At 42.5% G+C, this 26,844-nt stretch overlaps 2 protein-coding genes and 1 pseudogene across 2 annotated transcripts; 2 read left to right on the top strand and 1 right to left on the bottom strand.

Annotated features, from left to right (window-relative positions):
- Positions 1 to 3,641: 3,641 nt before the first annotated feature.
- On the top strand, positions 3,642 to 6,466 carry LOC124049126 (annotated as a pseudogene).
- A 1,380-nt stretch (positions 6,467 to 7,846) lies between these two features.
- On the top strand, positions 7,847 to 15,422 carry LOC124047704 (tubulin alpha chain-like). Its single transcript, XM_046368009.1, is given in 6 exon segments — positions 7,847 to 7,875; positions 11,106 to 11,187; positions 13,915 to 13,980; positions 13,982 to 14,056; positions 14,177 to 14,373; positions 14,375 to 15,422. Coding segments are annotated over 6 exon segments (546 nt in total). The 3' UTR covers positions 14,472 to 15,422.
- LOC124049127 (vacuolar protein sorting-associated protein 37B-like) lies at positions 14,479 to 24,169 on the bottom strand. Its single transcript, XM_046370483.1, has 4 exons — positions 23,977 to 24,169; positions 22,046 to 22,217; positions 16,274 to 16,356; positions 14,479 to 16,143 (listed from the first exon to the last, which is right to left on the bottom strand). Exons 1-4 carry the CDS (start codon positions 24,079 to 24,081, stop codon positions 15,718 to 15,720), a joined length of 786 nt encoding a protein of 261 aa, XP_046226439.1. The 5' UTR covers positions 24,082 to 24,169; the 3' UTR covers positions 14,479 to 15,717.
- Positions 24,170 to 26,844: the final 2,675 nt, after the last annotated feature.

A 26,844-nucleotide genomic window follows, 5' to 3' on the forward strand; every position in this document is an offset into this window, starting at 1 on the left:
GATTGGATGCATGCTTTGAGAGGTAACAGCCTCGCTGATTGATGTTGATTGAGTTACATGATTGAGAGGTAACGGCTATTGAGAGGTAACTGAGCCTAACCAAACCACAGCTGATTGGATGCATGCTTCAGTCGATTATGTTCGGTTACATTCGGCTATTGCTGACATATTGTGCATCACAGGCTATGCGTAAAGAGATTGAAAATACAAGTGACAGAACTCACAAGCACCACAAAAAGTTGTCTAAACAACCCTTTGTTGTGGATAGCCCATCTCTACCTCCTACCGCCAAAAGGACCAACAGCATGTACAACCGGTAAAGTAAGTGTAAATATAATTGTATTCAACATTCTGGCTTGTAAAGACTATTGCGTAATTTTGTGGGCGACTTCGATCATACTGATGATCCATGAGGTAACCATAGTAACAGTCTGATGTTTAAAAAAAACATCAGACTGTCACCAGAGCAGTTTAGAAGGTGTTGCCGAGCTCTGCTACCCTATCCCAACAGGCCCGACGTTATACATCGGGTTAGGGCAGGATAAGACCTGTTTTTAAATAACTAGGGTATGGGTAGGGCTCAGGTATTACTAAATTGATCACTAACATTTTGAAGATAAGTAATTTGCTCAATGCTCTGCTCTGCTGTGCAGTGCAGTCATATATAAGATCATAAGAGGTACGTAAACCTCGTCAAATATAAAACAGGTTTATTTTCCAAAAAGTATAATGTAACAACTAACTGCTCTCTCATGTCTCTTCATTCGTTGACCAGAGCCAGATATACTTTGAGGAGATGGGAAACTCCATTTGAATCGTTGCCCATGCTACGTCAGTGGGCCGTGCGGTGCATTCTGGGCAATTCGAGGACAAGGAGAGCTCTCCTTCAAGGAGTGAATGTAGTCAATTGGGTGCTAGCTGAGGAGCAGCTAATGGATTTCCTAACCCAGGAAGATATTTCTGATTTCGGGTTTCGGGAAGGGCTGGATTGGGCCTTAAATTTGGCAGCAGCAATCGCGCCTGGGTAGGGTAGGGCCTGAACGTCCTGAACGTCACAGGCATGGGTAAGGCTCAGGCTTAAAATTCATGCCGTGAAGGGCTCAAGTTGTGACGTTTGACTTTACCATTTAAATATAAATTGCAGACTGTCGGCCACACTTGATAACTTGAAAACTAGCACTTACTAACATAGGCAACAAATAACTGGATGGAAAACGGTGAGGCACATAACACACCCCTTCTACTGGCAATTGGGGGGAGGGTTCTTGAAATGTAACATCCAATCAAAATCAGCGGACAATTCAAACCGTCTTTGCAATACAAAATTCTCCAGACCTCTAAGAGAGGCGTGACAATGATGTGATTTTGGAGGTATGGCAACCATAAACCAGTAGACGTATTCCTATGGAAATGTCCTGATGGCGCATGAAGCCGGAAGTATTTGATTTTGAAGCATGCACCAAAAGATTGCTAAGAATCTTGGTGAATGTGGACATAACTAGCAAAGGATCATGTAAAGGATTGATGTAATCATTTTCATCCTGCCTGGGAGAGTCAATCTTAATGTCTCCATTGTGTCCTCCTCCCAGAGCGCTAAGAACCTTGGCGTGATCCTGGACAACTCCCTGTCGTTCTCAACTAACATCAAGGCGGTGGCCCGTTCCTGTAGGTTCATGCTCTACAACATCCGCAGAGTACGACCCTGCCTCACACAGGAAGCGGCGCAGGTCCTAATCCAGGCACTTGTCATCTCCCGTCTGGATTACTGCAACTCGCTGTTGGCTGGGCTCCCTGCCTGTGCCATTAAACCCCTACAACTCATCCAGAACGCCGCAGCCCGTCTAGTGTTCAACCTTCCCAAGTTCTCTCACGTCACCCCGCTCCTCCGCTCTCTCCACTGGCTTCCAGTTGAAGCTCGCATCCGCTACAAGACCATGGTGCTTGCCTACGGAGCTGTGAGGGGAACGGCACCTCAGTACCTCCAGGCTCTGATCAGGCCCTACACCCAAATAAGGGCACTGCGTTCATCCACCTCTGGCCTGCTCGTCTCCCTACCACTGAGGAAGTACAGTTCCCGCTCAGCCCAGTCAAAACTGTTCGCTGCTCTGGCTCCCCAATGGTGGAACAAACTCCCTCACGACGCCAGGACAGCGGAGTCAATCACCACCTTCCGGAGACACCTGAAATCCCACCTCTTTAAGGAATACTTAGGATAGGATAAAGTAATCCTTCTCACCCCCCTTAAAATATTTAGATGCACTATTGTAAAGTGGCTGTTCCACTGGATGTCATAAGGTGAATGCACCAATTTGTAAGTCGCTCTGGATAAGAGCGTCTGCTAAATGACTTAAATGTAAATGTAATATGGCAAGAAGGCGCAATCCACCTCATAGCCTGCAGGCCCGTGATTGATATGTCAGCACGTGGTCCTGTGTGACAACAAATGTAGTAGTCAGAATGGATCACTATTTAACTAATTATCTTGATTTGTAGCAAACTTTAAAATAATTCATAGTGGGCATCGAACTTCATCATAATAATCTAATTTTATAGCCCAAAACAAGCGTCCCTCTCAAAAAACTGTCCGTTTTGGCGATTGAAATTTAGATAAGCTTTCTAGGGCAGACCAGGGCTTTTGGCACCACTCGATTGCTATGCAGTAGCCGACCAGTCGAGCTTGTGACTTCACGTTCCAAATAGGACACTGGGGCCCTCATTGCAACACGAGACTAGCTAGATATAGGCTGGTTGATGTTAGGATAAGGAGTCTTTTATAAGGAGGTGGGAAGTGGGGAATGACTGTGCCTGTTTGTGTAGAATTGATCCATGCTGTAAATAATTTGTTTCTATTAAATCAATGTTATGACCTAAAATAAACTGTCCAATCCCTGTTACATTCTTCTTTGCTTTGCCTTTGATTCAACAACTGTTCCCTGGTTGATCTCCTACACTAACTACACTGCTGCTTGAAAATGTAGCAAAACTGTAGGTTTTACTGAAGCAAGAGTGGTCCTGGGTAAAAAAAATTTTTTTTAAAGCATGTTACTTGTAAGTGTTCCAAACAGAACATGATTTGTCTTTTTACCTAAACATGCAAACATCATCAGATAGAAGTCAAAGCAAGAAGTGTATCGGGTTAGTCATTTTTGGTTAAATATAACACATTATAGGTACCAATCCAATATAACTGGATTGACAATCACTCTCAGGGGACGGGTTGACAAAAATAACTGACTGAAAGACCCCTTAATAACCTACTAATATGACTGCATTGAGGCATATGTCACTGTGCTTCTATGGCTATATGCACCCCAAAAATTTTGCATGCCCACCCACCAACGAATTTCTGGCTCCGTTACTGTTTCTGACATACATTCATAACTATCTAAAAACACAATCCGATTTTACTAGCTGTCAAGGTTAATACTGCGACATCTGTGACTGGATTCGCTTTGACTGCTCAGCGCGTTGCTAGAGAACGTCGACTCACTCTTTTTGCACATTTCTACCTCCGCCAATGTACGACTTCTTTTATATGACCATTCTTACACAATTTCTTAAAAAATTAAACATTCATATAGAACATTTGGAATATCATACACGTCGTGTAGTTAGTCCATTTTATACACAATCCATATGGTTAAGGATATTTTTTGAAAATCCGCAGTTTATAGTTCCATATGGTGTAATGGTGGAGGGATACGTAACCGGCAATGTATAAATAACACAGCTCTTTGTTTGCGATAACAGACTCGTTTCCTGAAGATTCAAGAGCAGCGCCGTTGATAATTTGTTTGTAAGTAGGTTATTATCCAAAATGAGCATTAATGACAACATTTTTCACTGAGTGAACAGCGTAATGTTAATTGGTAGTTCATTGATTTTCCTATTCTTATTGGGGATGTACGAATATACTATTTTTGGGGGGGGGGGGTGTACGAATAGACGTCGACGATAGACGAGCTAACTTTCTGGTAGCTTTAGTAGTTATTTACTCAAAGTTAGCTGGCTGGATATGGTATTGGCTAGCTTCCTAACAAGCTCAAACGAGGCGCTCAACAGTAGTTAGTCATTGGATAACCCTTCAATCAAGCTAGATATTGATATAGATGGAGGGGAAGATTAACGTTAACAGTGGGTGTGTTTTTGTAAATGCAGTCATGAGTGCCAGTGCTCTCTGGGTGTTCGTAAATTCAGAGTTTTGTCAGATTGTCCGTTCGTAAATTCAGAGTTTCGTTCACGGAGCGAGGATTAGGGTTGATCAGAGCGTTCTGGCATCACAACAGTTTGGGGGCTTGACTGCCAACTGGCTAACGTTGGCTAGCTTGTTAGCTACTTCCAGACACGAATGAGAACCCCGCACTCTGACCATTTTACTCGACCTAGTAGAGCTGCTTAGGCTGTTCATGTTGTCAAGAGCATTGGTGACAACCCTTAACTGTGCTACTAGCAACTTAATTAATTACGCGTTTTTAAACACCGGCAAATGTTAAGTGTTGCCCGTTTGTAAATTCATCAGTTATCATGCGCTCTGGCATACTCAGACGAGTGCTCCTAAATCGTAGTAAATGAATTTACTAACGCATTCCGAAAAACATCGCGCGCGAGACCTAAACCCAGCGATAATCCCGATTTGGTTTATTGGCCAGTAGTGGTAATATATGTTGCTGTAAAATGGTTGTAGGGGAGGTTAATTTGACAAAATATTACGTTTAGACTGCAAATGAAAACATCCCCATAGACTAAAATGGTCAGCTAGCTTGTCATCACCTCAGGACTCGACTAAGGTTTTATGACAAAATGACAGCCACTACGTGGAGCTTGTTCTAAAATGGTGGCACCTGAAGCGAACTGCTGTAAACGTCAGCTGAGTACTACCTCCAATGGGAGGAGCTTTGCTCTACCCTATTTAGAAGTTGACCCACTGCATCTCAGAATTGTTATGAATACTAGATTGGTACCTATAATGTGTATTTATAGCCTGGTTTATTTTGCATTTTATTTTAGGTTTGAGTAGTTTGGTCTAAAATGATTATCTTCCCCAGTGTCAAGATGCAGATCTTTGTGAAGACCTTAACTGGTAAGACCATCACACTGGAGGTGGAGCCCAGTGACACCATCGAGAACGTCAAGGCCAAGATCCAGGACAAGGAGGGCATCCCCCCAGACCAGCAGCGTCTGATCTTTGCTGGCAAACAGCTGGAAGATGGCCGCACCCTGTCCGACTACAACATCCAGAAGGAGTCCACCCTCCATCTTGTGCTCCGTCTGAGGGGAGGTATGCAGATCTTCGTTAAAACCCTGACTGGTAAGACCATCACCCTTGAGGTGGAGCCCAGTGACACCATCGAGAACGTCAAGGCCAAGATCCAGGACAAGGAGGGCATCCCCCCAGACCAGCAGCGTCTGATCTTTGCTGGCAAACAGCTGGAAGATGGCCGCACCCTGTCCGACTACAACATCCAGAAGGAGTCCACCCTCCATCTTGTGCTCCGTCTGAGGGGAGGTATGCAGATCTTCGTTAAAACCCTGACTGGTAAGACCATCACCCTTGAGGTTGAGCCCAGTGACACCATCGAGAACGTCAAGGCCAAGATCCAGGACAAGGAGGGCATCCCCCCAGACCAGCAGCGTCTGATCTTTGCTGGCAAACAGCTGGAAGATGGCCGCACCCTGTCCGACTACAAGATGGCCGCACAACATCCAGAAGGAGTCCACCCTCCATCTTGTGCTCCGTCTGAGGGGAGGTATGCAGATCTTCGTTAAAACCCTGACTGGTAAGACCATCACCCTTGAGGTGGAGCCCAGTGACACCATCGAGAACGTCAAGGCCAAGATCCAGGACAAGGAGGGCATCCCCCCAGACCAGCAGCGTCTGATCTTTGCTGGCAAACAGCTGGAAGATGGCCGCACCCTGTCCGACTACAACATCCAGAAGGAGTCCACCCTCCATCTTGTGCTCCGTCTGAGGGGAGGTATGCAGATCTTTGTTAAAACCCTGACTGGTAAGACCATCACCCTTGAGGTTGAGCCCAGTGACACCATCGAGAACGTCAAGGCCAAGATCCAGGACAAGGAGGGCATCCCCCCAGACCAGCAGCGTCTGATCTTTGCTGGCAAACAGCTGGAAGATGGCCGCACCCTGTCCGACTACAACATCCAGAAGGAGTCCACCCTTCACCTGGTCCTGCGTCTTCCTGTGGAGGACAAGGAGGGCATCACCCTTGATCTTTGCTGGCAAACAGCTGGAAGATGACCCTGTCCGACTACAACATCCAGAAGGAGTCAACTAGTTCTACTCTTAACAATGTCACATCTTAACCCCAATTTCCCTTATCCCAAATTCCCTCCTAACCTCCAACCCCACCTTTTGACCTCACTCAAATCCCACCCCTGACTTCCCCTCCACCCTAATCCCCAGCTCTTAAAAAAAAAAAAAAAATCAATAAAGTTCAAGCATTCCTGATATTATCTGGTTGTTTTTTTTGTAGTAAAATATGTATTTCAATAGGACCTGGTTGTGTTAGTTACATTGTTTTGCCAGTTTCTAATTTGAAGTACTACTGCCTCAGCACATGACTACAACTGCCCCTATGTTAAACCTAATTTAAATACCTTTAGCTTTTAGTCTTAAGTGAATAACTATTATAAGGTCTTGATGTTAACTGTAGGTGGTGCATTTGGCGGTACGATATACAGTTGGAGTCAAAAGATTACATTCACTTCGGTTGGAGATATTAGAACTAGTTTCTCAAACACCCCAAATTTCTTAACACAAGTTTTGGCAAGTCAGTTCGGACATCTACTTTGTGTACGACACGTAATTTTAACAATTGTTAACAGACAAATTAATTCACTTAATTCCAGTGGGTCAGAGGTGTACAAGTTGACTGTGCCTTTAAACAACTTGGAAAATTCCAGAAAATTGTCATTGCTTTAGAAACCTCTGAGCTAAATGTATGAACACCATGGGACCACGCAGCAGTCATACCACTCAGGAAGGAGACGTGAACATACTTTGGTGTGAATAGTGCTAATCAATCCCAGAACGGTAAAGGCCACTGCTCCACAACCGCCATAAAAAAACCCAGACTACGGTTTGCAATTGCACATGGGGACAAAGATGTTACACTTGGAGAAATTGTTCTCTGGTCTGATGGAACTGTTTGGTCATAATGACCATTATATTTGCAAGCTGAAGGACACCATCCCAACCGTGAAGCACGGGGTGGCAGCATCATGTTGTGGGTGTGCTTTGCTGTAGGAGGGACTGGTGCACTTCACAAAATAGATGTCATGAGGGAGGAAAAGTGGCCATCACGAAGCCCTGACCTCAATCCTATAGAATATTTGTGGGTAGAACTGAGAAAGTGTGTGAGCAAGGAGGCCTACTAACCTGACTCAGTTACACCAGCTCTGTCAGGAGGAATGGGCCAAAATACACAACTTATTGTGGGAAGCTTGTGAAAGGCTACCTGAAACGTTTGACCCAAGTTAAACAATTTAAAGGCAATGCTACCAAATACAAATTGAGTGTATGTAAACTTCTGACCCACTGGGAATGTGATGAAAGAAATAATTCTATCATTTGGACATTTCACATTAAAATAAAGTGGTGATCCTATCTGACCTAAGACATGGAATTTTTACTAGGATTAAATATCAGGAATTGTGAAAAGCTGAGTTTAAATGTATTTGGCTAAGGTGTATGTAAACTACCGACTTCAACTGTATATCCAATCACTATAAAGCCCTTTTTACAACGGCCGATATCAGTGGTTATACAGAAACCCAGCCCTAAACCCCTAAACGGCAAGCAATGCAGATAAATGTCAGTTGGCTTTTCATGGCTGAGCAATCAGAGGTTGAGAGCAGGTATACTGAACAAAATGCAAACATTTTGATTTTACTGAGTCAGGATTTGGCTGATTTCCAGGTGATTGCTATCTGCCCCAACACAGAATGCCAACTAAAGTTTGGTAGATGAATAATGGTCTGGGGCTGTTTTTCATGTTTTGGGCTAAGCCCCTTAGTTCCAGTGAAGGGCAGTCAACGCTACAGCATATCTATTGACATTCTAGGTGATTCTGTTCTTCCAACTTTGACAACAGTTCGGGGAAGACCCTTTCCGGTTTCAGCATGACAATGCCCCCGTGCACAAAGCGAGGTCCATACAGAAATGGTTTGTCGATCGGTGTGGAAGAACTTGACTGACATCCACAAAGCACTGACCTTAACTCCATCGAACACCTTTAAGATGAATTGGAACGTCTGACCTCAATAATGCTCCTGTTGCTGAATGCAACCAAGTCCCTGCAGCAATTTTCTAACTTCAAGTGAAAAGCCTTCCCAGAAGAGTGGACGCTGTTATGGCAAAGGGGGGGACCAACTCCATATTAATGCCCATGACTTTGGAATGAGATGTTTGACCATACTTTTGGTCATTTAGTGTACTTAGCGATGTTTAAGTGGTTTATTTGCAGGTATTAAAAGTAATACATGGGAATTTATGGGATGGTCATATCACCAAGCAGCTGCCGTAAGTGGTGATGCAGCCAGTCTTGATGCTCTCAATGGATGATCATTGCAATATAGTAATATTTCTTTATCTCGTGAAACGATTAGGTAGTGAGGTAATTGGTATCGCCCTCTCTTTTATATTATAGTAAATAATATATAATTTGCACAATCTGTTGAATTATGGAGAGGCATGGTAAATTTACTGTATGATTCTTGCAAGGAGTGCTACAGTTCCCAGTAGGAATTTTGGTGGGTACCAGCACTGGAACTGTTGGAAGAGGGACTTGTTAGTATGCCTGAAATGCATCTTTCCTTTGAGTAGTCACTATGACATTATTTGCTTTTATTCAACTGTTGGATTATGATTACCTTAAACCATTATTATAGCTAATAGGTATGCTGTACCTCCCTACAGCAAAAGGATGTCATTCATACTTAACCACAAGATGTCCCCATAGACCAAGTGAAAGCTCTTACAGCTGATTGCCTTTCTCATACACACTAATTTCTAGGGGTGTGCTGACATGCGTAATCATATCTGTAAATTTACAGTTGATAATCGGATGATCACTCTATCCGAGCAGCAGGATCAATGGTACAGGCCATCCCTCTACTTACCGATAGGCAAATTAGCCAGTTGAGTTATTTAGACCACGCACATGACTAACTCAAAGACAGGACAGTATGGTTAAGAAACTCTGTGACTGACTGACATGAGATCTGTGAGCTGCTCTGACAGCTGGTGCTTAAAGCTATTGAGGGAGATATGAGTCTCCAGCTTCCAGTGGTTTTTGCAGTTCGTTCCAGTCATTGGCAGCAGGGAACTGGAAGGAAAGGCAGCCTAAGGGGGAATTGACTTTGGGGGTGACTAGTGAGATATACCTGCTGGAGCGTATGCTACGGGTGGGTGCTGCTATGGTGACTAGTGAGCTGAGATAAGGCGGGGCTTTACCTAGCAGAGACTTGTAGATGAAGCGACGGCCAGCCAACGAAAGCGTACAGGTCGCAATGGTGGGTAGTGTATGGGGCTTTGGTGACAAAATGGATGGCACTGTGATAGACTGCATCCAATTTGTTTAGTAGAGCGTTGGAGGCTATTTTGTAAATGACATCGCCGAAGTCGAGGATCGGTATGATGGTCAGCATGAGTGAAGGATGCTAGTTTTTTTTAAAGTTCACCAGCAGCAAGAGCGACATCATTGATGTAAACAGAGAAGATAATTATTCGTCTCAAACATAATTTTACTTAAATATAGTTAAATAAAAATTCAATAAAATAAATATATACAATGCCTTGAGAAAGTATTCATACCCGTTGACTTAATCCACATTTTGTCGTGTTACAGCCTGAATTTAAAATGGGTTAAATATATATATATATTTTTTATCCATCTACACATAATACATCATAATGACAGTGAAAACATGTTTTTGACATTTTTGCAAATGTATTGAACAGGAAATACAGACATCTAATTTACGTAAGTATTCACACCTCTGAGTCAATGTTTGTAGAAGCACTTTTGGCATGGATTACAGACAGAATCTTTCTGGGTAAGTCTCTAAAAGCTCCCAGTGCTGAATTGTGAAACATTTGCCCATTATTCTTTTCAAAAATCTTCAAGCTCTATCAAATTGGTTGTTGATCATTGCTAGACAACCATTTTCAGGTCTTGCCATAGAATTTCAAATAGATTTATGTCAAAACTAACTTGGCCACTGAGGAATATTCACTGTCTTCTTGGTAAGCAACTCCAGTGTATATTTGGCCTTGTGTTTTAGGTTATTGTCCTGCTGAAAGGTGAATTACTCTCCCAGTGTCTGGTGGAAAGCAGACTGAACCAGGTTTTCCTCTAGGATTTTTCCTGTGGTTTCTCCATTCTGTTTCTTTTTATTCTGAAATTCTCCCAAGCATACCCATAACAGTAATGTGTTGTATTGGATTTGCCCAAAGGATAACACTTTGAATTCAGAAAAGGTGAATTGCTTTGCCACATTTTTAGCAGTATTACCTTAGTGCCTTGTTGCAAATATTATTCTGGTTTGGCTTCCTTCTTTTCATTCTGTCAATTAGGTTAGTATTGTTGAGTAACTACAATGTTATTGATCCATCCTCAGTTGTCTCCAATCACAGCCATTAAACTCTGTAACTGTTTTAAAGTCACAATTGGCCCCATGGTGAAATCCCTGGAAGGTTTCTTTCCTCTGCAACTGAGTTAGGAAGGACGCCTGTACCTTGTAGTGACAGGGTGTATAGATACACAATCCAAAGTATAATTAATAACCTCACCATGCTCAAAGGGATATTCAAAGTGAGCTTATTTTTTTACCCATCTATCAATACGTGCCCTTTGTGAGGCATTAGAAAACCTTCCTGGTCTTTGTGGTTGAATCTGTGTTTCAAATTCACTGCTCGACTGAGGTACCTTACAGATAATTGTATGTGTGGGGTACAGAGATGAGGTAGTCATTCAACAACCGTGTTAAACACTATTATTTCACACAGTAAGTCCATGCAACTTATTATGTGACTTGTTAAGCACATTTTTACACCTAAATGTTTTTTTCTGCTATTCCACCCCCAGTCTGGCCTCCATCTTCCTCAGCTCCACCACCATGTCTGTCAGCACTCTCAGCTCAGCCAAGACGTCAGAGGTGTTGGTGGTGGTCTGGCGATTAATCTCCTTCTGGATCCACTCTGCAGCATCAGTCCTTCAGCTGTCTCTAACCCTACTCTCTCCCTCATTCTTGTCATTCTCTCTGACCCCGCCCCTCCCTGAGCCCATGCAAAACAGCAACCCCCCTTATTCTGAAATAACACGGTTCAGAAATGTAGTCTAGTAAAGTACGGCATGAGGCTCAGTCGCGTTCTTTATTTTACTAGGCAAGTCAGTTAAGAACAAATTCTTATTTTCAATGACGGCCTAGGAACAGTGGGTTAACTGCCTGTTCAGGGGCAGAACAACCAATTTGTATCTTGTCAGCTCAGGGATTCGAACTTGCAACCTTTCGGTTACTAATCCAACGCTCTAATCACTAGGCTACCCTGCCACCCCATATATATATATATATACGCTACTTATTGACCTAAATGCATGAGAATTGAATATACACTACCGTTCAAAAGTTTGGGGTCACTTAGAAATGTCCTTGTTTTTGAAAGAAAAGCACATTTTTTGTCCATTTAAAATAACTAAATGTAGCTGGAAACAGCAGATTTTTAATGGAATATCTACATAGGCATATAGAGGCCCATTATCAGCAACCATCACTCCTGTGTTCCAATGGGACGTTGTGTTAGCTAATCCAAGTTGATAATTTTAAAAGGCTAATTGATCATTAGAAAACCATTTTGCATTTATATTAGCACAGCTGAAAACTGTTGTCCTGATTAAAGAAGCAATAAAACTGTCCTTCTTTAGACTAGTAGAGTATCTGGAGCGTCAGCATTTGTGGGTTAATTTACAGGCTCAAAATGGCCAGAAACAAAGACCTTTCTTCTGAAACTCGTCAGTCTATTCTTGTTCTGAGAAATGAAGGCTATTTCATGCTAGAAATTGCCAAGAAACTGAAGATCTCGTACAACGCTGTGTACTACTCTCTTCAAAGAACAGTGCAAACTGGCTCTAACCAGAATAGAAAGAGGAGTGGGGGACCCTGGTGCACAACTGAGCAAGAGGACAAGTACATTAGAGTGTCTAGTTTGAGAAACATATGACTTTGGGACAGATTACTTTGGGCTAGATAAGAAAATAAAGAATGCTGCAGGACTAAAATAATTGCTCGATTTGAACAGTAGGCTACCAGTTCTTGTCCAGTACAAGTTTACGAGTGAGTTTTTGTTAAAAATAAGATTTAGCTTTTTTTCTTTGAGCTGAATCACAATCAATAAACACAAATAATACATTAGTCCAATATTATCAGCTACACAAGTAGTAATAGCAGAAGGAAGCATGTATTCACCTCACTGACTGAGGTAAAATGGAGTTTAGTTCACTTGACCTTTTCAGCCATCTGCAATCAGAAAAATACCATTCTGTCATTTGAAAATAAGTAATTTTTTACACTTTATACCATAGTCCAATGGCAAAAGAGAAAAGATTGATTGACAGCGTTTATTTGAATTACAGACACTTGGGTTGAAACAAAGGCGGGCTCATTCAGGGACATATATATGCTTGAATCGGCAATGTTTTTAAACATTTTGGGCAGTTAACCGTTGGAATTTGCAGAGCTAAGGCAGACCGTTGTCAGCAGCCTAGTCAATTGTATAACAAAACCTTTTTAACCTTAACTACAGGTCTTGCTTTAAATAATCATTATGGTAAGTGTTCTGTCAAGATGAGTGGTGGCTATAGCACAACTAACAAACCAAGTTTCGTCAAACTATCTAATGTTATGTAGCTAGCTAACTTTAAGGTAACATGAAGTTGGATAACTAGTTGCTAACCATTCTGCGTAAAATAGCTAGCTAACAACATGAAAGTAAATCTGTCAGCTATGACACATGTCTCTTTGGTGCAAGCATGCTAATTTATTCAAATTGTATTTTCCACAGCGTGAGTGCATCTCTATCCACGTTGGTCAGGCTGGTGTGCAGACCGGTAATGCGTGCTGGGAGCTGTACTGCTTGGAGCATGGGATCCAGCCTGATGGGCAGATTTATTTATTTAACCAGGTAGGCTAGTTGAGAACAAGTTCTCATTTGCAACTGCGACCTGGCCAAGATAAAGCGTAGCAATTCGACACATACAACAACAGAGTTACACATGTAATAAACTAAACATACAGTCAATAATACAGAACAACAGAAAACAAAAAGTCTATATACAGTGAGTGCAAATGAGGTAAGTTAAGGAAATAAATAGGCCATGGTGGCGAAGTAATTGCAATATAGCAATTCAACACTGGAATGGTAGATCGGCAGAAGATGAATGTGCTGGTAGAGATACTGGGGTGCAAAGGAGCTAAATAAATAAATACCAGTATGGGGATGTGGTAGGTAGATAGCCCATCTGTAAACAGCGAATCTATGTACAGGTGTGAGCTGCTCTGACAGCTGGTGCTTAAAGCTAGTGAGGGAGATGTGAGTCTCCAGCTTCAGAGATTTTTGCAATTCGTTCCAGTCATGGGCAGCAGAGAACTGTATGGTCATCTTTCCTAAGGAGGAATTGGCTTTGGGGGTGACCAGTGAGATATACCTGCTGGAGCGCGTGCTATGAGTGGGTGGAGCCCTCAACGTGGACCTGCCAGAGTTCCAGACCAAACAGGTGCCCAACCCCCTGATCACCTATGCACCTGTCATCTCTGCCACAAGATGCTGTCTGTGGCAGAGATCACCAACGCCTGCTTCGAGCCCGCCAACCAGATGGTGAAGTGTGACCCTCGTCACAGGAAGTATATGGCCTGCTGTACCGTGGGGATGTGGTGCCCAAGGACGTCAATGCTGCCATCGCCCAAGGACGTCAATGCTGCCATCGCCATCAAGACCAAACGCACCATCCAGTTTGCCGACTGGTGCCCCACCGGCTTCAAGGTAAAAAAATCAATGGATTCATTCATTTACACTGATCTATCCTTCTAAACATTTAAGGCACTTGGCATGTTAATTATTATTTAGTCAGGTTTCGACCGTTTTTTTGTTTGTGCCCTGCAGGTTGGCATCAACTACCAGCCACCCATGATGGTGCCAAGTGGAGATCTAGCAAAGGTCCAGAGAGCTGTGTGTATGTTGAGCAACACCACGGCCATTGCTGAGGCCTGGGCTCGGCTCGACCACAAGTTTGACCTGATGTACGCCAAGCGTGCCTTTGTGCACTGGTATGTGGGAGAGGGTATGGAGGAGGGGGAGTTCTGAGGCCAGAGAGGATCTGGCTGCCCTGGAGAAGGACTACGAAGAGGTGGGAGTAGATTCAGTGGAAGGGGAGGCTGAGGAAGGAGAAGAGTACTGAACACTGACATGTTTTAACTTTTATTGAAATTGTCAACTAACTATGTGTTTTGTTCCATTCTCCTGGGGAGTTTTACCAGCATGTGATGGTAAAAAAAAAAAAAAAAGCAGGAAAGTATATATTTTTTGGCAAAGTTAACTACATCAGCACAATTGTTCAATTACCCAGTGTGTCCAGTTGATAGCAACAAACACAGACAACTGCGACATCAGGCATAGAACACCTTAGTATTGGTTATAAAACATTTATTGATTTGGATTAAAGTCAACCTGTCAGTCTAGCATTACAACATGAATGTTTGTTCCTAGGGAGTGTAGATCAGATGTACAGTACCAGGGACTACTATAGTTCATATTTTAAATATTTCCTGCACCATCTCATTTTTGAACCCCCATGTGTTTTCCTTGAGGTGAGCACAAATGGGGAAGGCAAACTGTAGATGTACAGCCAGATGTAGATCTCTTTTCCCCACATGGCAACTGACTGGCTTCACAAGAAAGCCAGTTTAACATTAATTTAGGATGCATGGTTATTTTCAATATCCATCTTCCAGTTAGGTGGGGTATAACTACCTCTTATACCGGTATACAAAACAATCACTAAAACAAAGTGCCAAGTCAGTAGGTAAGATGAGAACATCTTTGGCAGGTCATTCAAATCCATTCCAAAATGTTTTCCCTTGTAAAACAGCATAGTATATTCCTAGCCTTGCATCCTTCTGACCTACTGGAAAGAACCTCCACCAATGAATAGGAAAGCACCTAGATTACAATACATATTGAATTGAAATCAATTTGAGTAGTTCTGTTCAGGGTTGATGGACTAGCTATAGTTGTGACAATACCGGACTCCTCCCTTTAGACGAATAGGAACTTTAGGGTCAACTATCACACCACCTGTCCTGACCTTTGGGGTTACGCACAACTTCACGCATACTCAAGTGTGTGTACAGGAAGACACCACCTTCAGTTTACATCTCATCTACACAGCATATAAATACCAGTCAGAGATTTACGTTTTCATATGTCTTCAGATTAATCAGAAAGTCTTAGAATAAAAACCTAAGAGAGTCAACCCCCAGGCTGTAGCTACTGGACAGAGTCTCTGAGGGAGCCTGTCAGTCAGGAGTTTTCCCTGTGTTACTGACAGGGACTGTCATTGGTTAAGTCACCAACACTCATTGTTGGGTCAAAGGTAGATAAGGTCATCATCCATGGTGTTTCTATGGAGACAGACCCCCCCCCCCTCACTGCATGATGAAGCCAGTTCGGGGGGGCAGGCATGGGGAGGTGGGGTGTTGTTGGGGGGCTTGAGGGTAGGGCTGGGGAATGTAGGGGCTGCTGGGGTAGCCTGGAGGATCCTGGCTGGGGAAAGGCATGGCGGGATAGGGGGCGACTTGGTATGACAGGCCGCTCTGCTGAGGGGAGGGAGGAGGGGCAGCTCGTGTAGATTGGGGGGAGAAGGCTCCATTGGTGTAGGGGGTAGAGGGGAAGTCCTGGGGTCGACTGGTCTGGGTAGGGGTCTGCTGGGGTCTAGTGAGACCCTTCAGAACCAGCTCACGGAGTTTGTCAATCTTTACACGGCGCACGTGAGCAAGATGGCGCCTTCGCTGATAGTCATCGATAAAGCAGTCCAGAGGCAGCTCTCCATCCAGAAACGAGTCTGCCATGTTCTACACAGGGACATCAAAGCAGGGTTATATTCACGCAAGCATAGACTCAACATAATACACACCAACATAAAATATCATAGAGAGTGAGTATTCTTGTGCGTGTAGTTGTGAACGTATTGGTGTGTGTCACCTCAGTCTCCTCTTCTATCTTGGCTCCCTCAGCTTGCAGCAGAGCCAGCAGAATGTCCAGAGAGCTGTTGCCTGATCCATGATCTGAGAGATAGAAATGGTTAGAATACACTAAAACACTAAGCATCACAGTGAATGACTGTCCTGAACCTAAGTCGTAACTTGATCCCTGGGGCAGAACATCAATGTAATGGGACTGAATACAGTAGCTGGGGCATTCAGAGGATACTAAGCAGCATTGAGTACAGGAAATCAGGTAACAGCTGTCTGACAGAGTAGTCACTAGATGGCCATGCTAGAATGGACAGAAAATTGTCACGGTGTAATGTACTTAAGTAGTTTTTTAGATTATCTGTACTTTACTAATTATATTTTTGACAGCTTGTACTTTACTACGTTCCTAAAGAAAATATTGTACTTTTTACTCCATACCTTTTCCCTGACACCCAAAGAACTCATTACATTTTGAATGCTTAGCAGGACAGGAAAATGGTCAAATTCACACTTATCAAGAGAACACGTGGTCATCTACTGCCTCTGGCGGAATCACTAAACACAAATGCATCTTTTGTAAATAATGTCTGAGTGTTGGAGTGAGCCCCTGGCTATCCGTACATTTTATAAATGGAAATTGGTGCCATCTGCTTTCCTTAATTAAAAGATTTTTAAATTATTTTTACTTTTGATACTTAAGTATATTTAAAACCAAATATTTTTACTCAAGTGGTATTTTACTGGCAGACTTTCACTTTTACTTGAGTAACTTTCTATTAAGGTATCTATGCTAGGGATGCACGATATATTGGTGAACATATCAGAATCGGCCGATATTACCTAAAAATGCCAACTTCAGTATCGGCCCGATGCCTAGTTTAACGCCGATATGCAAAACCAATGTCAAAGCTACTGACTGACGTTATTGTCCCCATGGGGAAATTTTCTTGCAGTGTCATGTACACATTTAAAGTGGTGTGACAATACAACTTTCACAAGTTACGCACCAATAAAAATAATAATAGTAAGAAATAAGAAATAAAACATTACATTTAGAAAAATAAAAGACTAGCCTGCTGGCCTTACTACGGAGTCAATTGGAACATTCGCCCAAGCTATTTAGGAGGGATATCACACCTGGCACAAATTATTGTCTCGTTCTGTTTGTACCTAGTGTAGCTGACGTGCAGACCTATATAACGTAGGTACATGACGTAATGACTCCACGTAAAATTTTGCGTTGTAGGTGCAACACCTAACCCACAATGTCTGCTGTGTGGATCAAGCAGTCAACAAGTCGAGCAGTCATTTGAAACAGTAAGAACATTTCAGCGAGACACCTCACAGGTGAAATCCATTAACACCAAGATAATGGAATTAACTGTCCTTGACAATTAATTAACCGTTCTCTGTCGTGGGTGATGTTGACTTTCACGACTGGTCGAGCATCGGTACACACAACCAAGTGTGCTATTTTTTAGATGTCGCCCTGCCGGAGTTACACAGTAATTGCATCACTGCTATTAGCTTCACAACATACTATGGAATGCTGTTTGGGTCTTTTACGTGTCAAAAAAATATCGACATCAAACCACACTATTTGACAATAACACAATTTGAAGCATTTGACACATCAAATAACACAGCTCTATTATATAATGTTGTGTGTTCTGAATTTGCACGTGCAAGCCAAACGCCACCACAACTATCAGTAACCTGTCAATGCTGTACAAAAAAAGTCTGCAAACAATACCGCATTGGTAATAAAGCATTATTTGTTCAACCACAACTTCTGGGGTAGCTAGCTTTAGCTGGTACTAAAGCTAGCACCAATACAACCAGTAGAAACTGCAGTCATTTTCATTATTCTTAGCAATAGATTTAGGAATCCTTGTGAGTAACTATTAGCTAGGTAGCCACTTGGTGTTCGCCTATTGAAATTGAACTTCAGTTCATGAAATAATAAATAGCTAGCCAGCTACTTAACCCTGTTGCCCAAAGCTAACGTTATAAGCAGCCAGTTAGCTTCATATAGCTAGTGAGGCTCGACCGGACCTGGTTATGTTTTGTGAAGGTAGCCACAATAAGCATTAGGCACAATAGTGGAATTTGCTGTTTGCCTTCAAAATAAAAGTATCTCTTTGAAAGTGATGCAGGAGGTTACAATTTGTGGAATCACGCCATATTTAGACAAGGTAATGTTAAACAAGTTTGGAATGTGAAGCAATGAAATGGGGTATCAGTCTACTCAATGACACCCAAAGAACAGAACTGTGAAGAGTTTACACAAATATTAGCATTGTAGCTCTTATCTCAGGACGGTCACTGTGTGAAATCACCTCCCCAGTCAATCTATTGTGTGTATTGACATTCATATTGCACTGTACAGCTTTACCTAAGGATTGGGGATCAATGAAATGAGGTATCAGGTTACTAAATACCCAAAATATTTTTTCCCCAATGTCCTCAGAGTTATCAGACTCCAAAACACCCACACAGTATTGTTTTTCCTCTGGAATAGTGTTCAATACATAGGTTGACAATAAATGTCTCAATTCACTGTTGTTACAGAGTCCCGCAATAAGAGCTATGACGCAAATGTTCTCTGGGTGGCACGGAGTAGACTGATACCCCATGTAATTTATCTACAATCCATAGGTAAGGCTGTGCAGTGAAATAAGTATGCCCCCAATGCAATTCTCAAGTATAATACATCCAGTGTGATTTCAATAGATTTGTCAAATTAACAAAATTGTCTTTTGTTGATTTTATATAACAACATTCCAACCTCGTTTAGCATGATCTATTCCAATTATGGCATAATTATACTATTTGTATTCATTTGCATCACTGTCAATGTCATACTTTTATTTTGAAGGCTAACCGCAAAGTCCACTATTGTGTCTAGATTCACATAGATGGGTCCGACATCAATAATAAAATAAGTACGGTCTTAAAAATTAGGGTTATTTTAGATGACACCAAGCTATATAGTTAGTTAGCTAGCTAACTATAGCTACTGAAACAGATTGTTGTTTTTCTATGTTTTGGGGGAAGAACATTGTTTGCATCCATGAGCGAGCTAGATTTTTTTTAATGACCAGCACTGTAGGTGCGCGAGACAACTTTACCAGCATCATCATAACATACGTATCCATGAATCGTTGTGACATGAAATACAAGCGATAGTGTGATCAATGTGTAATAACTATGTACATTTTTTAATGAAAGTGTTAAATTATTAATTATTATGTGAAGTGCAGTCATATTCCGGTCATGATTGGTCAAATAGTGTTATTTGACACGTCAAATATACACTGCTCAAAAAAATAAAAGGGAACACTAAAATAACACATCCTAGATCTGAATGAAATATTCTTATTAAATACTTTTTTCTTTGCATAGTTGAATGTGCTGACAACAAAATAACACAAATGATCAATGGAATTCAAATGTATCAACCCATGGAGGTCTGGATTTGGAGTCACTCAAAATTAAAGTGGAAAACCACACTACAGGCTGATCCAACTTTGATGTCCTTAAAACAAGTCCAAATTAGGCTCAGTAGTGTGTGTGGCCTTCACATGCCTGTATGACCTCCCTACAATGCCTGGGCATGCTTCTGATGAGGTGGCGGGTGGTCTCCTGAGGGATCTCCTCCCAGACCTGGACTAAAGCATCCGCCAACTCCTGGACAGTCTGTGGTGCAATGTGGCATTGGTGGATGGAGCGAGACATGATGTCCCAGATGTGCTCAATTGGATTCAGGTCTGGGGAACAGGCGGGCCAGTCCATTGCATCAATGCCTTCCTTTTGCAGGAACTGCTGACACACTCCAGCCACATGAGGTCTAACATTGTCTTGCATTAGGAGGAACCCAGGGCCAACCACACCAGCATATGGTCTCACAAGGGGTCTGAGGATCTCATCTCGGTACCTCATGGCAGTCAGGCTACCTCTGGCGAGCACATGGAGGGCTGTGCGGCCCCCCAAACAAATGCCACACCATGACTGACCCACCGCCAAACCGGTCATGCTGGAGGATGTTGCAGGAGCAGAACGTTCTCCACGGCGTCTCCAGACTCTGTCACATGTGCCCAGTGTGAACCTGCTTTCATCTGTGAAGAGCACAGGGCGCCAGTGGCGAATTTGCCAATTTTGGTGTTCTCTGGCAAATGCCAAACGTCCTGCACGGTGATGGGCTGTAAGCACAACCCTCACCTGTGGACGTTGGGCCCTCATACCACCCTCATGGAGTCTGTTTCTGACCGTTTGAGCAGACACATGCACATTTGTGGCCTGCTGGAGGTCATTTTGCAGGGCTCTGGCAGTGCTCCTTGCACAAAGGTGGAGGTAGCGGTCCTGCTGCTGGGTTGTTGCCCTCCTATGGCCCCCTCCACATCTCCTGATGTACTGGCCTGTCTCCTGGTAGCGCCTCCATGCTCTGGACACTATGCTGACAGACACAGCAAACCTTCTTGCCACAGCTCGCATTGATGTACCATCCTGGATGAGCTGCACTACCTGAGCCACTTGTATGGGTTGTAGACTCCGTCTCATGCTACCACTAGAGTGAAAGCACTGCCAGCATTCAAAAGTGACCAAAACATCAGCCAGGAAGCATAGGAACTGAGAAGTGGTCTGTGGTCACCACCTGCAGAACCAGTCCTTTATTGGGGGTGTCTCGGTTGAGAATTAAATTAATGAACAACTAACCAGCAAATAGGTTTTGATTATATTTTACTGGTAAGGGGGATATATGTAAATGCCAACAAAATAACTTTTTGGTCAGTGTGGTGTGTGTGTGTAACCTTTACTTAACTAGGCAAGTCAGTTAAGAACAAATTATTATTTACACTGACGGCCAAACCTGGACGACACTGGGCTAATTATGCGCCGCCCTACAGGACTCCCAATCATGGCCGGATGTGATATAGCCTGGATTTGAACAAGGAACTTTAGTGGCGCATCTTGCACTGATATGCAGTAACTTAGACCGCTGTGTCCACGTGTGTGTGTTAACTATTTAACCGTACTAGAATGCTTAAAAGGCAGCTAAAATGATCAATATTGGATAGGTTGGTGGTGGAGACTGTGGTTAGAAAGGCACTGTGCTTCCCTTCTTTAGAGCGTGGCTATGTAGTGACAACCCGACTGACAGAGGACCAGTATCTAGAACAACCCGACTGACAGAGGACCAGAATCTAGAACAACCCGACTGACAGAGGACCAGAATCTAGAACAACCCGACTGACAGAGGACCAGAATCTAGAACAACCCGACTGACAGAGGACCAGAATCTAGAACAACCCGACTGACAGAGGACCAGAATCTAGAACAACCCGACTGACAGAGGACCAGAATCTAGAACAACCCGACTGACAGAGGACCAGAATCTAGAACAACCCGACTGACAGAGGACCAGAATCTAGAACAACCCGACTGACAGAGGACCAGAATCTAGAACAACCCGACTGACAGAGGACCAGTATCCAGTAACAACCCCACTGACAGAGGAGCAATATCTAGGAACAACAAGTGACTGAACTGGCTCGACCAGACAGACATGTAGAGAACAGTCAGCTACCAACACAGAGAGAGAAAGACTGGTCTTTCAGATAGCACTGAGTGCACTGAGTGAGATGTAGACAGAAAGAGACTGGTATACAGGCACACTGTCCTTAGTAGTGTGGACTAGCTAGGTGTCTCATCAAGTGTGGACTTGCTAGGACTCTTACAGAGTGTGGACTTGGTAGTGTGGACCTGTTAGCGGTCTTACAGAGTGTGGACTTGCGTAGCTGGTAGTTGTCATAGAACTCCTGTAGGTGGCGGTAGCGTGAGGTGAGCTGGTTCTTCTGAAGGTCCAGACTGGGCTGCAGTTGGAGGTTCTGTTCTGCCAGACTGATGTTACTGACCAGGGTCAGCTCCTTCACCTGCTGCACCTCACACATCTAACACAGAGACAAACACACAGCATACACAGACAGACACACAGGAAGAGGGAAGGTGAGTTAGTACTTGAGACAATACACGCAGACAGAAACTGACTGACTGACCCCCAGACTGTGATGTGTAGAGTAGGCCTATAGGCCAGCGACAAACCAGCTCAAAACCTAACCTCTGGTGATTAAATATGAGTATATTTTTTATGGAGGACAGTGATTATTTATAATCCCTTTCACCAAGCCTACAAACCGATGTGAAATACCTGAAATAGGACCCCATAGGCGATTATATCTACAGGATGCCACAGCAGAAAGCAGAGCTCTTATCACTAAGGGCAGGGAAACCAATATGTTTTTTTGGGACCGATACCCCAATCTTGGGGGAGCAACACTTACCGATATATCTGCCGACTGCCAATATACTGTTTTACAGCAGGGAAATGAAAGTGACATTTTTACAAACCGAATTCTCCAAAAATAACATTCCAAAAGAGCAATTGTCCAACAAATATGCTTCAAATGTTGATTACTTACATTGTGACAAATAATGACATGAAAATGTCCGCAAGTGTTCAGATCAGCATGAGATTCCCCCTTTTCATCCTATTGAATATCGGTTATCGACAGAATTATTGTCTGATACTGATAGAGGTAAAAGGCCAATGTCGGCGAGCCAATAAATAAGTTGGGTTCCAGCTAAAACACAGCACTCAATCAAGATATCAGTACTAATGAACTAGGCTATAATGAATCATAAATAACATGGTCGGGAGGGATGAGATGCTGCCATGCTGGCACCAGCCCAGGGAAGACAGGCACTAGACAGCTCTCCAGCAGCAACCAGATTTGTATCTCTGCTCACAGGCTGTTCCTGTAAAGCTATTTCCACATTGGTGGGTAAGGACTAACAGTTCCACCAACGTCACAGTGCCATGGTGGGGAGTCTTGCATAAGCCACATACATGAATATACAGAAGGTGAAGAAGCCAAAAGCAAGTTGAGCTTTCCTAATACCTAAACTAGACAAGGCTAGCGAGAGAGATGACGCACAAAATACCCGTGTCAGAATGAATGCTGCACACATGTCTGAAAGAACACTGACATAACCAAATGTCAATACGCTGTGAGGGGTTGCTTCTTGGTTAAGCATCGACTTTTGTTACAATCTGTGCAGTGCTGTGTGCTCAATGCATCAGAATGTTGACTAAAGAGGTGTGCTGCACTGAAATATGGACTCCTCCGCCTAGGTTAGTCAATAGGAAAACCTCTTCCAACTTTTAACACCTTCCACATAGCTGATGACTGGCTGTCTTGTGCGGATCCTGTTCATAGAACAGGAAACAAAACAAACCAGATCATTTCAAATCTGTTCCTAAATCCGGGTGTGTCCATTACTTATGCAATAATGGGAATCAGATGGCATTTGTGGCCTAATGCCAAACAATGACACTGCCATTTGTGGCATATGTACACAAACAGGGTTATTGTCGAAACTGATTAGAAAATAAAAATATGGAAACAGCATGAGCATCCACCAAACATCCAAATGTTGAGTACAGTACAAGGAGCAAGCTTCTCAGCTGTGGCAACGAGGCGGATGTTGATGAGCTTGCTCAAAGCGAAACATGTTTGCATCTAGAAGGAAGTTGTGAATGAAGGACTGCCTGACAACAGTCATAAGTGCACAGCTACCTAGATATGTTGATGCTAGCTAGCGTTACTAGGGATAGCCAGCTGACGTTAGTAAAACACAAAGGGAACTTACCTCGTTCATTTCTTTGACAATAGAATTTAACTTTTCATCGTCTTCAAGTAACTCGTTTAACTGCGTCATGGTGAAAGAGCTGAATTTATCCGCGAACTCTGCCATTTCTCCTATGATGGTTGTCGTCTATCAGTCTGGCTACAGTTCTTTCGGCTCAAAATGGATAAGTGTTTGGATCACAAACCGGAAATAGGGATGCTTTCTGGCAAATCAGAAGGGAGTGTAATGTAATATGACAATGACGTCATCCACAACGACGTCATTAAATGTTTTTTTTTACTTTTGGGATTTTCCCGACGTAGACTTGTTAACCAGTTAAATGTAATCAAAATTGTAATCTACCTAATCCTCCAAAGTAATTATTTATCATGAGAGGGCCATGAACAACAATTTGTAATGCTGCATACTCCAAGAAAGGTTAAAGTCTCACCTTTCTGGTAAAAATTGTTATAAATTGATGAGCTGTAGTCACTTTTAAGAACACATGCTCAAGAACAAAGTACAAATATGAAAATCTGAAATATTTTATATGATGTATTTATTATTCAATAAAACTGTATGAATGCTTGAAATGACTTATATGCTTTCTAAATATAGCATAATCAACATTTTAAACGACTAACTGTGAGATTTGACCTTTCTTATAACTGTAAAATACATATTTGTATGTTTAATGTTAGAGAAAATGTGCATATTTTCTAAAGGTCTCTCTTGATCAAAAAATCTGCCCCCATCGCTATGAATGTCTCACAGAGCTCAAGTTTCAAGTTTTAATGTCACATGCACAAGTACTATGAAATGCCTTTCTTGCAAACTCAAAACCCAACAATTAAATAATCAATAACAATTTATTATTAGAAAAATCACATGAGAAATAAATATAAAATATACATAAAAGTAAGTAAGCATACTATATACAGGAAATATTTAGAAAGTCAGCTCCAATACCATATTTACATGTGCAGGGATCCCGGGGTGATGGAGGTAGATATGTACAGGGGTAAGGGAACTAGGCAACTGGATGTAAGATAGTCAGAGTAGCAGCAGCTTGCATGTGAGTGGGTATGCAGGTGGGTAGAGTCGGCATAAATGTATGTGCATATTAAGTGTGAGTGAGCAAATGATGGAGTGAGTAGGGCCCTGTGAGTGTGTATAGAGACAGTGCAAGTACTGAAATAAAAGGTCCATAAGGATACAAGACACAACTCGGTCCGTGTCGCTATTTTGTTAGCTTTATATCAGTTGTAAAATTGGAACAGAAATGGTGCCACACCAAACTGGAAGTCTTCCGACAAGCTTGGAAAGACAGTACCGTGCAGTATCGAAGAGCCCGTACTGCTGCTTGATCATCCAATTTTTCCAACTTAATTGAGGAAAATAAGAACAATCCAAAATGTATTTTTGATACTGTCGCAAAGCTAACTAAAAAGCAGTATTCCCCAAGTGAGGATGGCTTTCACTTCAGCAGTAATAAATTCATGAACTTCTTTGAGGAAAAGATCATGATTATTAGAAAGCAAATGACAGACTCCTCTTTAAATCTGCGTATTCCTTCAAAGCTCAGTTGTCCTGAGTCTGCACAACTCTGCCAGGACCTAGGATCAAGAGAGACACTCAAGTGTTTTAGTACTATATCTCTTGACACAATGATGACAATAATCATGGCCTCTGAACCTTCAAGCTGCATACTGGACCCTATTCTAAACTAAACTACTGAAAGAGCTGCTTCCTGTGCTTAGCCCTCCTATGTTGAACATAATAAACGTCTCTCTATCCACCGGATGTGTACCAAATTCACTAAAAGTGGCAGTAATAAAGCCTCTCTTGAAAAAGCCAAACCTTTACCCAGAAAATATAAAAACTATCGGCCTATATCGAATCTTCCATTCCTCTCAAAAATGTTAGAAAAGGCTGTTGCGCAGCAACTCACTGCCTTCCTGAAGACAAACAATGTATACGAAATGCTTCAGTCTGGTTTTAGACCCCATCATAGCACTGAGACTGCACTTGTGAAGGTGGTAAATGACCTTTTAATGGCATCAGACCGAGGCTTTGCATCTGTCCTCGTTCTCCTAGACCTTAGTGCTGCTTTTGATACCATCGATCACCACATTCTTTTGAAGAGATTGGAAACCCAAATGGGTCTACACGGACAAGTTCTGTTCTGGTTTAGATCTTATCTGTCGGAATGATATCAGTTTGTCTCTGTGAATGGTTTGTCCTCTGACAAATCAACTGTACATTTTGGTGTTCCTCAAGGTTCCTTTTTAGGACCACTATTGTTTTCACTATATATTTTACCTCTTGGGGATGTCATTCGAAAACATAACATTAACTTTCACTGCTATGCGGATTACACACAGCTGTACATTTCAATGAAACAAGGTGAAGCCCCAAAATTGTGCTCGTTAGAAGCCTGTGTTTCAGACATAAGGAAGTGGATGGCTTCAAACTTTCTGCTTTTAAACTTGGACAAAACAGAGATGCTTGTTCTAGGTCCCAAGAAACAAAGAGATCTTCTGTTGAATCTGACAATTAATCTTAATTGTTGTACAGTCGTCTCAAATAGAACTGCGAAGGACCTCGGCGTTACTCTGGACCCTGATCTCTCTTTTGACGAACATATCAAGACTGTTTCAAGGACAGCTTTTTTCCATCTATGTAACATTGCAAAAATCAGAAACTTTCTGTCCAAAAGTGTTGCAGAAAAATTTATCCACGCTTTTGTTACATCCAGGTTAGACTACTGCAATGCTTTACTTTCCGGCTACCCGGATAAAGCACTAAATAAACTTCAGTTAGTGCTAAATACGGCTGCTAGAATCCTGACTAGAACCAAACAATTTGATAATTTTACTCCTCCCTACA

This window comes from Oncorhynchus gorbuscha, linkage group LG11 (genome assembly GCF_021184085.1).
Source record: "Oncorhynchus gorbuscha isolate QuinsamMale2020 ecotype Even-year linkage group LG11, OgorEven_v1.0, whole genome shotgun sequence".
Taxonomy (NCBI): domain Eukaryota; kingdom Metazoa; phylum Chordata; class Actinopteri; order Salmoniformes; family Salmonidae; genus Oncorhynchus; species Oncorhynchus gorbuscha.

What these genes read in the sequence shown, in the direction of transcription:
- LOC124049127 (XM_046370483.1), bottom strand. Translation starts at nt 24,081, where the DNA reads ATGGCAGAGTTCGCGGATAAATTCAGCTCTTTCACCATGACGCAGTTA. An exon ending in TTGTCAAAGAAATGAACGAG is followed by an intron (nt 22,218 to 23,976) that starts GTAAGTTCCCTT and finishes TCTCTGTGTTAG; the next exon opens with ATGTGTGAGGTGCAGCAGGT. An exon ending in AGATAGAAGAGGAGACTGAG is followed by an intron (nt 16,144 to 16,273) that starts GTGACACACACC and finishes GTCCCTGTGTAG; the next exon opens with AACATGGCAGACTCGTTTCT.